At 35.1% G+C, this 15,919-nt stretch overlaps 1 protein-coding gene across 1 annotated transcript; it reads right to left on the reverse strand.

The window, feature by feature from the left end:
* Positions 1 to 2,185: 2,185 nt before the first annotated feature.
* On the reverse strand, positions 2,186 to 8,247 carry LOC113039062 (uncharacterized). Its single transcript, XM_026196936.1, has 5 exons — positions 8,147 to 8,247; positions 5,775 to 5,836; positions 3,614 to 3,731; positions 3,391 to 3,424; positions 2,186 to 3,138 (listed from the first exon to the last, which is right to left on the reverse strand). The coding sequence occupies exons 3-5, from the start codon at positions 3,696 to 3,698 to the stop codon at positions 2,292 to 2,294; spliced, it is 966 nt and encodes a 321-aa protein (XP_026052721.1). The 5' UTR covers positions 3,699 to 3,731; positions 5,775 to 5,836; positions 8,147 to 8,247; the 3' UTR covers positions 2,186 to 2,291.
* Between the last annotated feature and the right edge of the window lie 7,672 nt (positions 8,248 to 15,919).

Here is a 15,919-nt window from a genome sequence, read left to right on the forward strand (position 1 = left end):
AGATGACAGGTCCATCAAAAAACACACATTCATATAATTCACACACTGAAATCAGTGATGAACTGCCTTTAACTGGAAACTGAGTGTTTTATCCTTTTTCATTATCAACGCACTATTTTCCTGTTTGATACTGTGAAGCTGCTTGGACACAATGTGTAATGTTAAAATAAACAGCTGAACAACACTAGAAACTGAGCTCTATATGAACTCAATCACTGCTCAACAAACACTTTTATGGTTTCATGAAATTATCAGAATATATTAAAATTGAGTATATAGACTGAATAACTGTGAGACTGAAGCGCTGCTGAAGCTTCATCATGTTCAGGATCAGGAAGCAGACTTACACCAGACTAAAGATTAGATCCAGACTCTGATGAACACAACACTGAGAATAGATGATGCTGACCCTGAGATGATTCAGATGACCCCAGCTCTCAATCAGAACAAAAACTGACCAGTTCTCTGTGAAGCTGCTTCAAAACAACATGTAGCCTATTGTCATACACAGAAATAACGTGAGAAAACTCTTTGAAATAAACCAAATCAATATTTATGTGAAGAAACTCAAACATTTCTTAAATGAAGAGTATAAACGGACTCAATGTTCCTCTTCCTGCAGTCAGATAGTGTCTGGATTGACCTTTGACCCTGTGATACAGTGAGGTGTCTCCCTCTACAGGCGATCCTCAGAATCACACAGAGTTACAGATCTACAAATATATATGAAAGTATTTTCATATATAACACACGCACAGATTTCACTTCAGCAGCTGATATGATCTTATCTACTGGATTCATTTCATAAAGTCACAAGAGTTTGTGAGAAATCACTAAACACAGACAGAAAAGTGTGAAACATTACTGAAGTCAAACACAAAGATGTGAATGTGACTCAGGATCAGTTCTGCTGTATTCATCTCTTCTGAAGCGCTGAATCCACATCTCTTTCATTTCTACTCAATTCTGTTCATGATTCACTCCAAACCTTTGCTCAGTGTTTCATCTGTGCTTCTGCTTCTGTGTTGATGCTGTTTCTGACAGAAGAATCACTTTTATTCTCAGCTTTCTCATGTGCTTCATCTCTCATTTCACACACAACATCTCTCAGTTTCTCCAGATTCACAGCAGATGAAGAGAAGCGTTTCTGTTCTTACCACAGAACAGACTGAAAACAGATGACAAGTCAAATTCTGAACTGTTGGTGGAGCGTCTGATCAGAAATAACCAGGTTCAGAGGTCAAGTGTCAGAGGTGATGAAACATCCTCAGAGGACTACTGCTATCAATAGTCTGGGAACTGATACTGTTAAAACTAAATGTTGTATTCCAATTCACAAATATTAAGAGATCTGATCATTATTAACATTATTTTTAATAGAAAATAATGCAGCATCCATTATTAATGCGTTTAGTTTTCTCCCACTGATGTTTAGCTCACTGTACATTTATATGGCACAAAAACAAATCAGCATCTCAGTTTTAACAAATACATTTCTCTAAATAATACATCATAAAATAATCACAAACACAACCAAACAGAAAATGGATACACCAAATTGATTTGAAAGCAAATGATAAACTTCAAAATAATACATTTAAGAATATGTCAAATGAAGAATCAATCAGTAATATCAGTCAGATAATGTGTTTCAGGAGTCAATGTATATCGAACGGAAACAGTTCATATTTATTTTTCATATTTACATTAGCAGTCAAAAGTATTTGGACAGCAAAATTGTTTAAATGATTCTTAAAGAAATCTCTTCTGCTCACCAAGCCTTCATTTATTGATGCAAACATAGATATTGAGTTTTACTGCTTAAAATAAATGCTTTCTATTTTAATATATTTCTAAATATTATTTTAATAACTGTATTTTATTTCTCAATTCTCTCCCAAACTGACTAATAAACAGGAAGAAGGTTAAGAAGAAGAAGAAGAAGAAGAATGGCATCTTATACTGCTTCAATGGTGACAATATGTACAATATTTATATATTATATTTATTTGAAGATTTATAGTTTCTTTTTTTTTTTTCTTTTTTTTTTTTGGGTTAACTTTTTTTCACTCAAAATTCCACATAACATGGAAAACCAAATTAGAAACAACAGAACAAGACTACTAAAATAAATTGTATATATATATATATATATATATATATATATATATATATATATATATATATATATATAGTATATAAAAAAGCCATGTTGTCATTTTTCCTTTCTTTTTTTAATAACTGTGTGATCATTGATCTCTGGGCCTGAGAGGTGTGCTGTTTATAAACATTTAACTAAAAGTGTTTATGACATATTTAATTTTATCTAGAGTCTCCTGAAATTGAGAAGCTGTTTGTCTCGTGTGATTAATAAACTTCAGAGTTTGTGATTTGATTTCTTCTGCTTTTCTCTCTTTTGCTGGTTGATTCATTTCAAAGATCTCTATTAAATCTAGAACAATAGAAGCAGGAAACAGAACTGAGAGTTTGCCAGCGGCTGCTGCTGCTTTACGCTTAGTTCTGGCAGCCTTTGCAGGATCACGTACAGCTCTGACAGTCTTCTCATACACACAGATTTCTTTGGCAGCCTCTGCACAATATTTTCCAACTAGAGCCACATCAGCTGCTTTTGCAGTATTAAATACATCATCAAAACCTCTTACTGGTGTCTGAAACTGCAGCTTACTTAATATCTCATTATTCAGTTGAACATCTGCAGTGATGTTAGAAATTATATTCAGATGCTCAGTCATTGGTTTGAGTATCTCCAGGAAATCACTGATGATCTTCTCAACAGTCGGACGTAGTTTTCTTTGCTTGAGCATGTTAGTGATTGATGCTGCACGTGTTACTCCTCCAGCTGCTCCAGCAACAGTTCCAACAACAATAACACACAAAGAAGCTTCTAATGTGAATGGAGCTAAAGCCAGACCCACTAGTACAGCGATTGCTCCAGCTACTACTACAACTGATGATCCAGCCAAACTGCCCACTGTAGCTTTCTTGTGCACAGATTCAATCTCATCAGCGATGTCATTCAGTTTCTTTATTTGACCACTGAGTGTGGGGAGATTTCTTTCATATTCTGACTTTAGTTCCTCAGAGGATCTTTTGAAAGAATCAACAGTTTGAAGTTTCCTGAAACATCAAAACCTTTATCAGGATTAAAAAGTATTTAAGATTTGTTTTGTGTGCTTTTTAATTTTAACATAATTGCCATTGATTTGCCAATCATGTTCTGCATGTGTATAAAGTACATTGTATGATTTACCACTATATAAGTACTCTTACAAGTATTTAGCAACTAATGTAGTTAAAAAAAAAATTACTTTTCTTCTAATAACACCAATAAACTGATGAGGCCAAGACTTAGAGCAAGGAAACTCTTACCACTGTATTATCTCCTCTGGTTTACTCCCAGCACCTGCATTAGATATTAAACATTTCCAAAGATTATTATAAAGATTAAATAATTGCCAGTACAAATAACTTTCTTTGATTTTTCATCTACATTTGACATGAGGATGTGATTTCTGAGGATCATTTGTTTATTTATTTGAACACAAAATTAATGACGATAAAAAATTCTTCATCATGTAATTTATGGACTTACAGTTAAATACAGGAGGAAGTTCAATACTCTTATCTGAACCATCGCTGTCATCACCGGATTCAGACAGCTGGGGATGGCGATCCATTTCTTGGGATAAGTTTACTTCAAGCAGAAGGAGCTGAGTGAAATATTCAGAAAGAAATTCAGAAATATCCACAGTTTGACTTGTGATTAAATCATACATGTTGATTCGTCTGGTCTCCGGCTGATCCTGGGTTCTCCCAAAGTTTTTTATTTTGTATTTTTTCCTCCATATCCTTGCCACTGTCGACTTTGGCCTGCTTATACTTACCCTTTCCTATTTTTTTCAGTATTAATAAACTGAATAACATCAGTAATATGGTTTGCTATAAATAACAGGTAAAACAAGCAGTTTCAGTTAATAAATGTTTCTGTTGATGGATGAATATTCTGGCTTCCCAGACATTACAACAACAGCGAGAGTGAGAAGATTTGTGCGTGCGATCTTCCAAAGCGCTCAAACCCGCGCCTCAGATTGTGTGCAAATATAAGCTCTCTCTGAAGTATTGTTTAAATGGACAAATTCACACTAAAATGATGTCTTGGTAAGTATCCTACAGCCGACTTAAAGTAGGTGAAAGTGAGAAAGTGACGTGACATTCAGCCAAGTATGGTGACCCATACTCAGAATTTGTGCTCTGCATTTAACCCATTCAAAGTGCACACACACACACACACACACACACAGAGCAGTGAACACACACACACACACACACTGTGAGCAGTGTTCATCATTTATGCTGCGGCGCCCGGGGAGCAGTTGGGGGTTCAGTGCCTTGCTCAAGGGCACCTAAGTCGTGGTATTGAAGGTGGAGAGAGAACTGTACATGCACTCCCCCCACCCACAATTCCTGCCGGCCCGAGACTAGAACCCACAACCCTTCGATTGGGAGTACAACTCTCTAACCATTAGGCCTACTGGATCAGTGCAGTGCAGTGCAGTGCATTAAAGTGACTTTATATTAATCAAACAGCAACAACAAAGAAATCACTCACTGCTCTTGATTAAAAAGCTTTTGCAACTTTAATAAAGAATAATCTTTAATTTATAGTCAAATATGCAATGCTGTTTTACATTTGATTACTTTATTCAGTTTCTGTACCTAAAAACTAATACTAGACCCCCTAAATAAAACCATGAAAATCAGTTTATTTTATTTGTATCTTTACTCTTTTGTATTTATTTGTGCTGTTGCTTGTAGTTAGATAGAATATTCTTAATGATATGATAAAATATATTGTGACGAGTGGTGCGGAGCCGAGAGCCGTGGGAACAGAGCGAGGCCGGTGAAGTGATTGGGAAATGAGCGACACCTGCTCGACTCACCGGTCTCGAGTCCCACGGAGGAGATGGAAGGATATAAAACTGGAGCGACGACAGTGACGGACGAGAGAGGACCAGGCCTGGGCTTTATTTTATGTTTTGTTTGTGCGCGGCAGTCGTCCGTGAGTGGCTGTCGAGCTAGTTTGTGTTTATTTTATTATTAAAGTCTTTATCAGATTGTCCGCTGGTTCCCGCCTCCTTCTTCCCGTGATCATGGAGTTTTATTGTTACATTGGTGCCGAAGCCCGGGAGAAGGAGGGACGCGCTGCTGAAGATCCCTCGCCGCTGTGGGGAATCCGCGGTGCCATCGAGCTGGTGAGGAGTGTGGTGCCATGGACGCTTGAGGCGGTGGGCTGGAGTGAGTTTCCGGGGACGGATGAGAAGGTATCACTCATTTCCAATCACTCCACCGGCCTCGCCCCGTTCCCACGGCTCTCGGCCCCGCCTCACTCGTCACAATATGTTTTTTTAAAGTTTAGTTTTTTCCATGAATATAGCAATACCGAACCAAAACCAATTTTATTATGTGCTATCAGCCTATTTAAAGCTATTATAATCCCCCTGTATCCTCTGAGTAAGAACAGAACTGTGAGTTTGTGCCGTGTGTTCACTGTTGGCCAAGCAAATTACTACAAATAATCAAAAGTATGGGATTTCCAGAATAATCAAATATCTAAATTAATACATAAACAAAATTTATGATCAGTTTTTAATAAACTTTGTCTAAATTTGATTATCTCTTGGAGCCAGACTAAACTGTAAAGTAAATCCTGATAAATGTAGAAGTGCAGGTAAAAGACTGAATATGCATCAAACCTTCAACCAGGAGCCGGTGGGTGGATCCTTACACCATTATCTGTTTTGGCCTCAGAGGGGATCTGTTAAATACAGCAGAAAGTGTAATGAAGCAGAATGTATAACCTCCTCAGTTTTTCATTTTGGTAAAGAATTTATTTTTCATTTTAATTTACATTTGTCTACAAAACATATTTAAGATATCTATCTATCTATCTATCTATTATATATATATATATATATATATATATATATATATATATATATATGCAGGAATCTTTATAGCCTATCAAAAGATCTTTAAAAATAAAAATAATAATACTGTCATTAATTACTCCCTCATGTCGTTTCTAATCTGTAAAACCTGTAAAACCATCATCGGAACACAAATCAAGATATTTTTGATGCACTCAAGGACACAAACACGATCAAGGCTCAGAAACGTAGCAAAGACATTATTTAAATAGTCCATGTGACACCAGTGGTTCAACAGTAACGTTATGAATCTATAGAATACTTTTTGTGTGCAAGTAAAACAATAATAATGACTTTATTCAGCAATTTCTCTCTGTCGTGTCACCCTATTGTGCATTTTGGAGAGTATCACATATACAAAGAACGAATGCTGTTCTGTGTCAGAATCACATTCATGATACGCTGTTTACGTTATTCTTACGCTTTGATCTGAACATAAACAATGTATCCATGTACATACGTTGCATATGTTGTTTACATGTGATATTCTCAAATGGAGTATAGCGTGATGTGGAGGAGACAAATTGTTGAATTAAGTCGTTATTATCGTTTTACACAAATTCTCGTAGATTCGTAAAGTTACGTGGATCCGTGTCACATGGACTATTTTAATGATTTCCTACGTTCCTGTAACTTGATCTTCTTGTGAGTTTGGAACAACATGAGGGTGAGTAATTAATGACAACATTTTCATTTTGGGGTGAACTATCACTTTAAGATCATGAGATTGTCGGCTTGTACTGTCTGATTACACGCGCTAACATGCTAGTGTAAAAACAAAAAAAAAACCTACAGAGAGTAACTATAGATGGTAGTGGTTTTCAAACCGGTTTTAAACATATAACATTAAACATATAACGATGATGATTATTGTCTGCTGTTGTCAATAATGTGGCAGTAGCCTGAGAGGTTAAAGGTTGAAGCTAAATGTCTCATATTTTCAGTTTATTCTAAGACTTTCACAGTTTGTTCTAAACAAAATTATAATAAAGAATTTCAACAACACTGCAGCTGAGGAGACTTTATCTGTGTCTGGAAATACTTTGGATCTGGAAAAACTGAAATGAAACGTAAACCAGCACTTTGTTGGAATATGTAATTAAAATATTGAATTGTTTAAAACATTTATTTATTAATTTAATTTTATAAAACTTTTTTTAAAGAAAGAATAATATGCAAATAAAAAATAATTATATAAAATAATTATATAATATAATTCTCAGTATGATTTAACAGTAGGCCTAATCAGGTTTCCATCCAGTTGTTTTATGCATAAATAAAAAACAAAACAAAAAAAAAAACACGGCAAATCAGTAAGTGGAGAAGCTCAGCTATGGCTGAAAACTAAACAGAATTAGCAGCTGCCCTGAGAGTGAAGTTAGATCGGAACAGATAGGCCTACAGTATGTCCAGAAACGGCCTCTCATAAATATCTGACTGAATCAGACTGTCTCTGTTATGACCCTCACTCTCGACATACTCTTTTGGTATAATATGACATAAACATGTTTTAATAAATGATGCAAGACACAGAAAGTCACAGCATTAGCATACAGCAGGAGAACAGAAACACTGGTTGACCCCGCTCTCCCCCAACATTCATTTACACGACATAAAATCATTAAATCAGATTTAGACTTTTTAAAACTTGCCTCACAGAAAAAAATAACTTTGAATATACAATATTTTTTTGGGATCTGACCTCGAGCGTCGAAATGTTTGTCTGTCGTCAGTTTAAGCGAGAAAATACTTTCGTTTTCAAAAACAACGAGCAGCACGATTCGTGCAGAAATTAGAGGCAAGAGAGTGACGTCATCAGAGAAACATGTTGTGTTCAGCTCGCATCCGAATAGTTTAAAGTTTTACACAGAGTCTGAACAGTGACAAACATACTTCATACATAAGATTTGCAATTGCATTACGACGATCCTCTAAAATAATTTATATATATTTGTTTTTGTATTTTATGAAAAGATAATACGACATGGGATCAACAACGAAGAAAGCTTTCAAACCGAAAGTAAACCGAAAGTAGAACGTAAGTACAAAATGAGGAAATATTCACGTGTGTCAATTTAAGATACACAATTAATTCATTGAAAAGTAATCTCGAATCATTCCTAATGGCAGAAAGTTACCTTTTTGACCACGATTGAGATTTACAGCAGATCACAGCGACGCTCGCGCAGTTTATAGCGGAACTCTCCACTGAGAACTTCCGGAAGCAGAAAACGGGCCAGAACTTAAAGTACGTCATAAGAATAATTTCTGCCGTGTATCATAAAATCTGCGTGAGGCTGAAATATGATATCAAGGATAGTAATGTAAAATATACTGGATTTCTGCTAACGCATGTGCTTTACAAGTATGTGCAGTATTTATTATGTGTTTTGGAGCTGATGATTGTCAGTCATCAGCTGAACATGAACTCTCTCAAAATACCACACATGTAGGAACTACTGCACTGAATAAATGCTCAAAGCATGAAAACAAAGAAAGAAAAAGTGTCAAAATGCCAAGGGGCTCCTCATTAGGGCAGATATATTACAATAATATTTTAATTATGATATCTTGAAGTTAATTAGCTACAATACAACTAAATGTAATATAAGATATAAATAGAGTGAATATATAGCTATAGAGTGAATATATAATCATTTAGCAGATACGTTTATCGAAAGTGTCTTACAGATAATAAATCCCAAACCAGACTGTCATATAAACATAGATTATTGTGTTTAGACTGCCATATACTTATTTTACATATAAACTATTATAATGAAGAGAAATAAACTGATTTGAAGGAAACATGAAGGCAAACAAACTTGTGTGTGGATGTAATTTTGATGATGCAGGGACAACAAGACTTTACCTTAAATAAGACTGAACAAGTACACGATTAAACAATATAGAGTAAAAACACATTATCTGCAAACCTAGAGATGACTCTGTGTCCTATCAAATAAAGGAAAAGCCCACAAAATAATAATAAATGAAGATGTAATCTGGCTTTGATTAATAGTGGAGTGATAAGATCATCTGCCGGTGAACGAGTGAAAGGTGAATTAATAATTTAAATGAGAAATTACATTTTGCGTAACCAGCATTTCTCCTGATGTCTGTCCTGCAAACCTAGAAAACTTGCTGCTAGATTTTCTTTATGTTAACACAATAAACTGTGCACATTTTTTTAGTTTATCATATTAACTAGACTGCTAAAACTAAAACTACTGTCGTTTGCAATGTGTAATTTCAGTAGCTAATAAGAAAATTCACAAAATCACATACATTTTAAAAACAAATATAAATGAACATATTACAAATCTCATTTTCAATCTCATCTCACCATCTAACCAGCTTTTAATGATAAGAGACAGACACAAGAGCAAATCAGCAGAGGAGGACACTTACACTTACAGTACAAGTGCTGATTAACAACAGGTGCTGCTAATTAACCTAGAAAATCTAGAGATACATCAGCCATACACAAAGATACCTACAATAACATAACACACACACACAGTCACACACACACACACACACACACACACACACACACACACACAGTCACACACACAGAAGATTTGACTAAATACATAAAAAATTAAGGTCTATATTTATAAGCACTGAATTTCAATTGCATAAAAAAAGTATTAGGGCATTATAAATAAAACAAATTCATGAATGTGTTCCCTGCTGAAGACTCGCAGTAATTTCTATCTTTGTCCACCAGATGACAGAAGAAGATCTCAAACTCAGAGGACTTTAGTTTCAGGTTGAAGACAGTGAAGGAGGATCGTGTTTCTCATCATGAATCATAAACTCACTGATCCTCAAACACACATCTGAATCTGGATCATATTCTGTTACAGAAACACTGTTATCATGACACAGACAGTTCATGAAGAAACCGGTTTTAGAGAAGAAGAAAGAGCGATGCATGCCCTTACGAAAAAAAGAAGTTTATTCAAGTTTGCTATTAGTGTACTTCTTTTAAACAAAGAATAGGAAAGTATGCTTTTAGTTTACTTTTTATGTACTCCTCAGAAATATACTTAAAATAATATTTAAGTATACTTTACTTATACTTACAAAAAGTCTAAATATATTTGAGCTATACTTGTGCTCCTAGAATGTGCTGCCTTCGATATCCCACAATCCTGTGCGTTCCATTCTGTGACAGTTAAGGTAAAAAATAAAGATGGTGTCTGAAGTTGCAGTCGGTGGTCAGTTTGTGTGTAAATGTATGTTTTTGTGCAAAGTTTTCCACTTTTTATGTATTTTCTAGTGAGAAATTATCTATTTTTATCACCACAGCTCTCTTTGTTTTGCTGTAGATTATTAAACCCTTACTCTGCCTCAGAAGATGTTCCCTAAATCCCTAAATCAGTTTCATGAGATGCCTGCAAAGTTATTTCCTGATACGACAGAGAGTTTTCAACAGATACTAACACACGTAATCTAACACGATCATCTGACATAAAACAGCATCAAAACTGTAAGGTTATAGATTAAAATGTTGACGGATGAAGAGGTAATAATTACAGTCAAGCTTCATCTATGTTTTGATTATCATTCTGAATCCAATTCATAGTCTTTATTCAGCTTTTCGTTCAAATGGTATTTCTTTATTTTTTATGAAACTTACCCACATTAAAGTGTTTTAGAAAAGAATGAATAAAGCTAGAATAAAATGTTTTTTTGTTTACAATCAGATACTCTGTTCTTTCTTTGGATGTTGTGTATGTTCAGATATCCACAAAACAAAATATATACACATTAATACCTAATGTAAAGTTCACTTAAAGAAAACTTATAAGTATACTTGCAGTATAACACAACTGAACTAGTTGTTTACTAAGAATATACTCCAAAGTGAATAAAGTATTTATTTAGTAAACTATCAGTGAACCTATAAGTTCACTTTTAGTATTTAAAATATACTTGAACGTTACTTAAGTATACTTAATAAAAGGAACTTGAGTTCTACTACTTTTTGGTAAGGGTGGGTTTGAGATGAGTTATATGATGTACAATGTTTATAATGACTGAAATGTTGACAGTTATGACAGTTTTTCCAAATAAATAATGTTCACAGCTAAACATGTTTTAATAAGAGCGATCACTGCTGACGGGGATCTTTATAATGAGAGAGACCAGTTGTACTGTAACGAGACAGACTTTATCTAATATCTCATCTCTTAAGATCAGAGCTAGATTTGATAATGTGACTTTGTTTGATGATGTAGAAAGTGGAGGCACAGGGCCAGGGGTATGAATTAGTGATGAGGGTCGTCTCATAACCCGCGGGTTAAGAAATTTTTGTTGAGTTTCTATTAATTGATTACAGAAGCTATTAAAGTAGTCAAACTGTGAAACTAAAATAACGAAAATTTAAATACACAGTGACGTAGCAAAGATAGTAAGAAGAATATATTGTATTATAGTCTAATAACACCAACACAAGAACAACAGACTGGAGATTTCTAAACAAATGCTTTTGTCTCTTTTACATCATTGATGTAGAAACATGTTTTTACTGAACAGTGTTTTATTCCTGCAGGAATTGATTCAATAATATATTTCTGTTTTGCCACAAGAAGCAAAGTAAAGTCCACGTGCTGCATGCAAGAAAGAGCTCGATCTATCGTTCTGATGACCAATGTTCAAAATATCTTCTTTTGTTCATTACAGACTGATGATTTTTGGGTGAACTATCAGTTTAAGAGCTCTATAGTTTAGATTGGAGAGAGGGTCCTGGAGGGCAACTATCATGAAGAGTTTAGCTCAAGTCAAACTGGACGGATGTACTGTTACTTCCTCTACAGTCAGAAATCTGGGTGTTATATTAGACAGCAACTTGTCTTTTGAAAATCATATTTCCAAAGTTACAAAAACTGCATTCTTCCATCTTAGAAACATTGCCAAGCTACGAAACATGTTATCTGTTTCTGATGCAAAAAAGCTAGTTCATGCATTCATGACCTCTAGACTGGACTATTGTAATGCACTTCTAGGTGGTTGTCCTGCTTCGTCAATAAACAAGCTACAGGTCGTCCAAAATACAGCAGCTAGAGTCCTTACCAGGTCAAGAAAATATGATCATATTACCCCAATTTTACAGTCTCTGCACTGGCTGCCTATTAAGTTCTGTATCAGTTACAAATTATCATTACTTACCTATAAGGCCCTAAATGGTTTAGCTCCTGCGTACCTAAGTAGCCTTCCTGATAATGTTCGGGGTTCAGACACACTCTCTCTGTTTAAATCTAGATTAAAAACACATCTCTTTCACCAAGCATTCGAATAATGCATCTCATAATTTGTGACTGCAGTTGTATCTGATCAAATGTGCATTTTTATTCATTAGCTTGGGTTAAAATAATTAATTTTACTCTGTTGGAACAGCAGCTATGCTAATGATGTCTCTTATGTGTTTCTCTGTTTTGGGAACTAGGATTTACACAAGCTCCAGTCTGGATCCAGAACATCTGAGAAGAGATGATGCTGACCCTCAGAGGACCCCAGATGATGCTAACCCTGAATCAACAACAGAACTAACAAATATTGCTACTTACTATGCAATCACATTATAATTGCTATTAATAATGTTCATTGTCTGGGTAACTACGTCTTGTTTTAATTTTTCTGAAAATTCATGTCATATGCAAATTTAAACATTAGTATATTAACTAACATGAACTAACAATGAGTAAGAAATACATTTGTTACAGTATTTATTCATCTTTGTTAGTTAATAGAAATAAAGCTGTTCATTGTTAGTTCAGTGCATTAGGCTACTATTAACAAGATTATAATAAAGTATAGTAAATGTGGAAATTAACATGAACAAAGTTGAACGATTGCTGTATAAGTGCAGATCATTATTAGTTAATGTTAATTAATGTAGATAACTAATGAACCTTATTTCAAAGTGTTAGCAATTTGTTTATTACGGTTAAGGTGAAGGCCTACAGTCAGACACATACGCATTATTTTAAGAGATAAGATAGATATATTTAATTATAAAAAATATAGTGCCTAAGTGAAGCAAATAATTGCATTATTCAATAGGCTACTGTAGAATTAACAATAGACTATATAAAATAGATTAACTTACCAATAATTTAAAAAAAAAAGTGAAATGTGAACATTTAGAAATGTTTGTAGATCAGTTGTTTATTATGTGGTTTCACTGTTTGGATGGTGTTACTGTCTGCAAACAATGACAAATATTTTTTTCAAAAAAGTTCATTAGCAGTTAATATTTTCATGAAAACATGATTTAAGTTGTGATTTACCACCACTGGCACGTCATCTGACCTGTGGGCATCGTGGCCCAGAGGGGTCCCCCCCCCCCCCCCCACTGCCACTGTATTGAAAGTGGCAACCCTAGATGAGATGAATCTATATTGGATCTGAGGATATTTGATCAAAATAAAACTATTTATAGTTATAGTTATATTTGTCTCTATTCATCTCATTTCAAAGCTGCTACACAGAAATACAAGTATTTGTCATTAATACCAAAGGAAATTGTGGCTAGATGAATCATATTCAGTTAATAACTCAGAAGAAAATGTATACATACAGTAGAATACTGGGTTAAAACAAGACAGAAGCAGAGATTGAGTGTTCATGCAGAATGAGTGCAGCATGTTGAGTCCCGTATCCTCCACTGTTTGTATCTTGACTGATATTCATCTGTTCTCTCTTATTTCACTGCAGCTGCTCTATCTGACAAGGTTCAGTGTTTTACTCTTCTGTCTTCGTGTGTTTCTGCCGAAGGTCAACAGAGAGATTCACTGTGTGATTATAGAATCATATGAACTGTTTGTAGCCAAATTCTGAGAATGTACTCATTCTGTGGACTGGTTCCCTTTCTCTTTTTTCATTTGGGGAAATTACAGATTTTTTTATTCGCTTTGGTACTATTTTCACAAATAAGGTGTACATTTTCAAAACTCTTAGTACAAAAATCGAAACTGATCACACTTGTAACACAGCTAGTCATTCTTTCAAAACCTGATCTTATGCTTTAATTCAGGAGCGCATGTTTTCATTCCATATAATCATTGTTTTAAACACCAGATTATTGTAATATGTAATGAGAACATTTGGTTTAATCACCGAAACACAACAGTATGATCTTCTTTCAGTTTAGTACAGTTTAGTTTACAGTTTAGTATGGGGAAGTCGTGGCCTAATGGTTAGAGGGTTGGACTCCCAATCGAAGGGTTGTGGGTTCTAGTCTCGGGCCGGACGGAATTGTGGGTGGGGGGAGTGCACGAACAACTCTCTCTCCACCTTCAATACCACGACTTAGGTGTCCTTGAGCAAGGCATCGAACCCCCAACTGCTCCCCGGGCGCCGCAACATAAATGGCTGCCCACTGCTCCGGGTGTGTGCTCACAGTGTGTGTGTGTGTGTGTGTTCACTGCTCTGTGTGTGTGCATTTCGGATGGGTTAAATGCAGAGCACAAATTCTGAGTATGGGTCACCATACTTGGCTGAATGTCACTTCACTTCACTTCACTTTAACATTCGGTTCATCCAATGGCAAACAATACAAGATACTGGTTTCAAATCGGCCTTAGAAGTGCTGAAATTAATATAATACAGTATTATAAAAGACAGATTACACAGTTTTCACATTAGGCAATACACTTTTATATACCAATATATTTAATACATTACCCAACATTTACATAATCTATAATTTCCAAAATATCCATCTTATGTGTAAACAAGTGAAGGATCAATGAAGACATCCTCTACAATAATTTGGGCAAATTATTTTTTATTTTTCAGATATAATTGTAACATGGGCATAATTTCTACAATGAAATTTAACTAAATGGGAAGAAAACATAACATTTAGTGCACACATTACATTATTTTGGATCAAGCCTGTCTTGAGCATTTGGCCATAGATTCTCATCCACATCACAATGAATGTTATCATTGTTCAAGCACCTGGGAAAAAGCCTTTTGGCGTGGCGAATCCATGCTTGACATTGGTCTGCACTGATATCATCACATGCATCATCCATGGCCTGAAGGAGGGTAGCACGCTCAAGGGGTTGGCGATCGTAGACCTTCCACCTCCATGCTGAAAAACATTCCTCAATAGGGTTGAGGAAGGGAGAGTATGGAGGCAGGTAAAGGATCATGAATCGGGGATGGGCCTGAAACCATGCTTGAACTACATCTGCGTGGTGGAATCTGACATTGTCCAACACAGTTACATAGGTGACCCCTTCACCTTGACAGGCTGGTTCAATTTCATTGAGGAACTCAATAAGATGTGCAGCATTATAGGAGCCAAGTAATGGCCTACGTCCTACAACACCGTCTTCAGAGATAGCTGCGCACATGGAGATGTTTCCTCCAAGTTGTCCAGGCACTTGGACATAATTTATATGTTCGTACAAACCCGCATTTTTATTTCTGTAGTTCTCAAAATCCATATACTGTATATTCCTGAAAAACCGATTTAAAATCTGTAGGTTTACCAAACGGTTCAGTGATTAACCATTAAGATCAGTTGGATTAAATAATAGACAAATGTATTAAACTGAACGAGAAGAGATGAAAATCTAAAGTTTGAGAGTAAGAGATTTATGAAAGGTGGTTACTGTGAATGAAACATTTATTAAGATGAAACACTTATTTTGTGTAGTGAAAATGATACTTTGTGGTTTTGTGTATTGTACTAACACAATCGAAAATATGCTGAAATGTTTGAAAAAAGTGCACTTTTGATGATCTGATGTGATATTAGTACTATGAGTTGTGAAAATGTACACCTTGCTTGTGAAAATAGTACCAAAGCAAATAAAAAAAACTGTAATATCGTGTTCTAAAGATGAAAGAAGGTCTTATGCGTTTTGAACAATATGACGGTGAGT

Source organism: Carassius auratus, chromosome 21 (genome assembly GCF_003368295.1).
Source record: "Carassius auratus strain Wakin chromosome 21, ASM336829v1, whole genome shotgun sequence".
NCBI lineage: Eukaryota > Metazoa > Chordata > Actinopteri > Cypriniformes > Cyprinidae > Carassius > Carassius auratus.

What these genes read in the sequence shown, in the direction of transcription:
- LOC113039062 (XM_026196936.1), bottom strand. Translation starts at nt 3,698, where the DNA reads ATGGATCGCCATCCCCAGCTGTCTGAATCCGGTGATGACAGCGATGGT. An exon ending in ACTTCCTCCTGTATTTAACT is followed by an intron (nt 3,425 to 3,613) that starts GTAAGTCCATAA and finishes TATCTAATGCAG; the next exon opens with GTGCTGGGAGTAAACCAGAG. An exon ending in CCAGAGGAGATAATACAGTG is followed by an intron (nt 3,139 to 3,390) that starts GTAAGAGTTTCC and finishes TTGATGTTTCAG; the next exon opens with GAAACTTCAAACTGTTGATT.